We start from the raw sequence: 1,227 nt of genomic DNA, 5'->3' as shown, positions 1-1,227 counted from the left end.
GGTGCATCAATAGTGACCACGGGAACTGCATCAACCCTTTGGGAGACGCTCACAGCGGACTTGAGATAAAGTCCATGCGATAGTCGGCTCTCTTCACAATCTCGGTGGTGGACGCTCACTCACAAGCGACACCAAGTCAGCCCACGACTCTTCAATGAGTGGACAATTATCTCCGTCATCATCAACATAGAATACATTGAAGTCTCTGTGGACCAGCTCAGGCCACGCTGTCCTGGCCAGACGACGGATGTCATCAACTCGAGACTCCTCCTTGGTAGCTTCCATACGAGTCCTGAAGACCTCCTTCTCGAAGTGGAGTTTCACGGCCAGTTGAGCCTTCTGAGGAACCACATCTGTTTTGTTGCAGTAGGCGGGGTTCGAGAAAACACTTGCAGTCTGTTGCATCTTGAGGGTCAAATAGAAGCTAACCCAACTGCAACCACGAACGCCGTCCAATGAGAAGCCGTCAACTGAACTCAACCGCAAAAGCTCAGCCGAATCGGTAACTACGCCAACACTATGCAGCGCCAAATGACGATCAGTAAGAGCGAAACAGGGACAGTCGTAATGATCAGAAATGTGACGTACAGAATTGCCGTCAGTCTATCGTCTACAGCCGAGGTTCTTCAAAGAACATGACACACACATGATTGAAAGGGACGAAGAAGAAACTGTTAACCATCACGATAACCATCAGTAAAACATAAAGGAATCCTCTCTAACGACTTTCTGGATACAGCGGCACAAGCAAAGGTAGCACAAACAGCTAGTGAACGCAGTTCGCTAGCCGCTTACCAGTCGTAGAACGGTGATCGGGTTTGCATTAGCAGCATCTCAATGAATGATGTATCTAACACCTCCCCTCAGCGTGCCTCACCATCTAGGTCTACACACGATCAATCGACAACCTAATCAATCATGTCTCATTTCTGTATGGGAATCGACCTACTCAAGGTGCTACAGAATCGTAAATCGATCGCTCAGCGTACAGTGTCGTGTGTTGTTCTAAGTTCAGTGTAACCAGGGGGGCGAGGACTTTTTGTCCTCCTAGAGGAGTATCTCTCGCATAAATACGTGTGTTCGGGATCAAACGTGCACAAGTTATCATCGTGATAAGCACAATAAGATGAGGACTAGTAAGCTAAGGGAAGTTCCATGGAAGACCTTCATCGTCAATAAGCACCTTTTGACGAAGTCCAGTAGAGTTGCCCGACTCGACTAATTATT

At 47.8% G+C, this 1,227-nt stretch overlaps 1 protein-coding gene across 1 annotated transcript; it reads right to left on the bottom strand.

The window, feature by feature from the left end:
• Positions 1-93: 93 nt before the first annotated feature.
• On the bottom strand, positions 94-405 carry Pmar_PMAR023837 (hypothetical protein; the record flags this gene model as incomplete). The annotated part of the gene is made up of 1 exon (XM_002774275.1): positions 94-405. One exon carries the CDS (start codon positions 403-405, stop codon positions 94-96), a length of 312 nt encoding a protein of 103 aa, XP_002774321.1.
• Between the last annotated feature and the right edge of the window lie 822 nt (positions 406-1,227).

This window comes from Perkinsus marinus (assembly GCF_000006405.1).
Source record: "Perkinsus marinus ATCC 50983 genomic scaffold scf_1104296958514, whole genome shotgun sequence".
In the NCBI taxonomy this organism is placed as follows: domain Eukaryota; phylum Perkinsozoa; order Perkinsida; family Perkinsidae; genus Perkinsus; species Perkinsus marinus.
This window is presented reverse-complemented; position numbering and strand designations above follow the sequence as displayed.